General features: G+C 41.8%; 1 protein-coding gene across 1 annotated transcript in view; it reads right to left on the bottom strand.

Moving 5' to 3' along the window:
* Positions 1–3473, bottom strand: part of LOC101580939 (adenylate cyclase type 2) — a 200226-nt gene that overhangs the window by 99964 nt on the left and 96789 nt on the right. The window contains exon 8 of the mRNA XM_023706620.1: positions 53–96. Within this exon, the coding sequence (XP_023562388.1) occupies positions 53–96 (44 nt within the window). The remainder of the gene's footprint in view (positions 1–52; positions 97–3473) is intronic.

The raw sequence follows: 3473 nt of genomic DNA, 5'->3' as shown, positions 1-3473 counted from the left end.
ATCAATAAATGTAATAAGCTTTACAAATTAGATAGCCAAAAATATACCATACCTTAAGGTGCGATTTTGAAAATTATGTTGACCCATTGGTACATCCTATATGAAAAAAAGTACATTAGTTATTAAAACATATTTTAAGAATGTTACATCAATAATGATAACTAGTATATTTCTTGTTTTTGCATGGAAAGTGGCAGTTAGATAACAAATGATTAGCAACGTGAAGCAAACCATAAATGTGAATCGGATTTAAAACCCAGTTTGTATCTAGAATGTTGATATAATCTATCAGCTCTAAATACCACGGTATCAGGATCATTGTCTGAGTTTTCAAAATTTGCATCTGATATTTACAAATCTATTTAGATAGGGGCCTGCAGACTGTCTTTATCAGTTGCTGTCAGTGATTTGCAATCAAGCAAAAACAGGCCTCGGTATTGAAACGTTCGGATATCCTTTAGACCATAAGCAGAGCTGTAGAAGCTGTCAGCAGTCTTTGTGGTGTGACTAGGTTGTTAAGCGATGCACCTCAGGCGAAGTAAGTGAAATCAGGAAACTTTGGCTAGAAAGAAGGAATCAACAGACAAATAGTGAAGTTCTAGGAGAGGAACGGAAGAGCCCTGGGAGCATGCACCGCCAAGTATCAGCAAGGGACTTTTTAAAAATCCATATTTATACATTTATAATGAAATTTAAGATAAAAGTTGGAATAAAGAAAGGAATTTTAAAGAAACTTTTCGCTTTAAGAAATGTTTATTAGCTGATTTGAACTTAAAGCTTGCTCCTTCCTTCCTTCCTTCCTTCCTTCCTTCCTTCCTTCCTTCCTTCCTCCTCCTTCCCCTTCCTGTCTCTGTCTCTGTCTCTGTCTCTGTCTCTCTGTCTCTGTTTCTCTCTCTCTCTCTCTCTCTCTCTCTCTCTCTCTCTCTCTCTCTCTCTTTGCAGAGCCGGGGATTGAACTCAGGCCCTTGTGCTTGCCCCGCAGTGCTTATTCAACTGAGTTCTCTCCCCAACTCCTCTCCTCCTGTTTTCAACCTTCCCAGCGCTGGGATTACAGGTGTGAGCCACCATACAGGCATTTTATCGCTGGCTCACTGCACGCCAGGGGCAGGGCTGGTGCAGCATGCAGGACTGGAAATTGGTCCTTGGTCCCTGCATTTGCCAAACCAGGCGCTTAGTCTGCTGAGCTATCTTGCCGGCCCTGAACCTGAAGTATAGATTGGGACTTGTATTTAGACTAAGAAAAGGTAACATTATTTTTAAAGAATTAATTGGACTCCATGCTTTTTTATGGAAAGGAAATAATACAGTATTTAACAGAGTTAACAGCATTCTTCATAGGAAATTAAATAAAATAAATAACTTCTAGTAATGACAGTTATTTAATCCAGAAATGTATCAATAACAATTGTGATAGGATATTTCTGAAAGTGAGTGTGAGACAAAGCCAAGGAAAAGTGGTCTAGGCTTCATGTGCTAATGAAAGACACTGGAGTTCCTAAAAATATCCTTTACTGCTGTCAATGCACCATGCGCCTTTGGACCTGTGACAGAAGACACCAGATTATTAATAAAATTTAGTTCACTCAAAGGTCTTCTCAGGGTTGGGGAGACAGCTCAGTGGTCTAAGTGCCTGCCTGGCAAATGCAAGGACCTGGGTTCGATTTCCGGTACCACATGCCACGCCAGCCCCTGAATCCTAGAAGCACAGTGTTGGTTACTGAAACCAGGCATGGTAGTGCACACCCGTAATCCCAGCTCTGGGGAGGCTGAGACAGGAGAATCACTATGAGTCCAAGCTGCACAGTGAGGCCCTGTACCAAATCAATAAATACATAAATATGAGATTAAAAAAAGGTCCTCTCATTTTATAAACAGTTTTCAGCAGTTGAACGTGATAAATACTCTCAGCCTGTCCAGACCGAGGCACTTCTACCAAAACACTGCAATATTTCAAGTCGGACTGAATTCACTCCTGAAGTTCCTGGGCCAGATAATGAGGAAAACAATCACCTCAAGATCATGCAATGCTGTACACACCCTGACAGGAAATAATAACCACAAAAATAGTTGGAAAATAGTTGGAACACCTTTGTTTCCCAAAGGTATTCAGAAAAGACAGCACAGACAAACATATGCAAATATTTATAAATGATTCATATTTCTTAAAAATCAACCAACCAACCAACCAACCAACCAACCAACCCGTCACCCAACCAACCAGTCAACTAACCAAAAATTGTTGAATAAAAATCCTAATGAGAGACCCAGTTATTGGCAATGAACATTAACAATTAATGCACCGTCCACTCACAATATCCAAATGATTATTTTTATAAGAATAGCAAAAACATTAATTCTCACTGCCTGCTGAAGGAAGTGCTGACTTCTAGGATGCTTCTTTCTGACATATCCTGGGGCTCCCTCTTTAAGCTATTTTCTTCTTTGTAATTGTGCCCAATGCCAGGGCTTGATATGACACCTGAAATGCAGTGACTCTCTTAGCCCCATATCCAGATGGGACCTTTCCCCTGAGTTTAGGACCTGCATGTGCGGCCTTCACTATTTCCTCATTGCACTCAGCTATCTAAAAGGCATTTAAAGCTGTCCCTTAGCACAGGCTTGACCTTTTTATCTTTAATAACTTGGCATTCGCCTTACATTGGTCCATCATCTGTCTCCTCACTCCAGAGCCTGCCCTTAAACATCTCTCAGACCAAACCCTCACCAGGTCTCATTTCTCAGCTTTAGAGACTGAATTTGCTTCACAGATCCTACTGCTGAAGTCTTAGAGTGAGAGGGCATCAATCTCATCAGGACGCGTATATTCTTGATCTCTTATTCCAGAGCATACACATGCTGTACCCCTCTCCTGTTAAAGCCCTACCATGGCTTCGCATTGCCCTTGGAATGAAATGCTAGCTCCTAGCCTCAGTGCTTCTCCCCTGCTGAGCTCCTTTTGATCGCCATTGGTGATTCCAGGCTCAGTAGCCCCCAAGTGCCCCCAGAGGAATCTCATTTATCTCCACCCCAAAGACGTCACCTTCTCTCTCCACTGTTCCTCTCTTTCCCTGAGACTTCCCCACTCATTCCACACAGAGTAGCCGCCTTGTTCACCCCAGTGACTTTCTTCCATTTTGTTTCCAATATGCACTCAACAGCACACAAAATGATCTCATTCACTTTTTCTCTACTCATACTGTCCCTCTACCCCTTAGACTGCAAACTCTAGAGCTTGTCGTGGGACATGCTTGGCTTCCTAACTGGTCGGTGACAGTCTTCTGTTATTTCACTATTTTCAGTTGGAAAACATCAAGGAAGTCGGTCATATCAAGAATGTTAATTAAACCTAAAAAAGAATGTTGAGCTCCTAACTTGGCTTAGAGACGTCACTGTAAGAGCAGGGGTGGGATACAGTGAAAGCGGAAGTGTCACTTCATCTGACAACCTCACATACTTCTCCCCAATAGTGATAT

This window comes from Octodon degus, unplaced genomic scaffold, assembly GCF_000260255.1.
Source record: "Octodon degus isolate 3935 unplaced genomic scaffold, OctDeg1.0 scaffold00008, whole genome shotgun sequence".
In the NCBI taxonomy this organism is placed as follows: Eukaryota; Metazoa; Chordata; class Mammalia; order Rodentia; family Octodontidae; genus Octodon; species Octodon degus.
The sequence above is the reverse complement of the archived record's forward strand: the minus strand, read 5'-3'. Positions and strand labels throughout refer to the sequence as shown.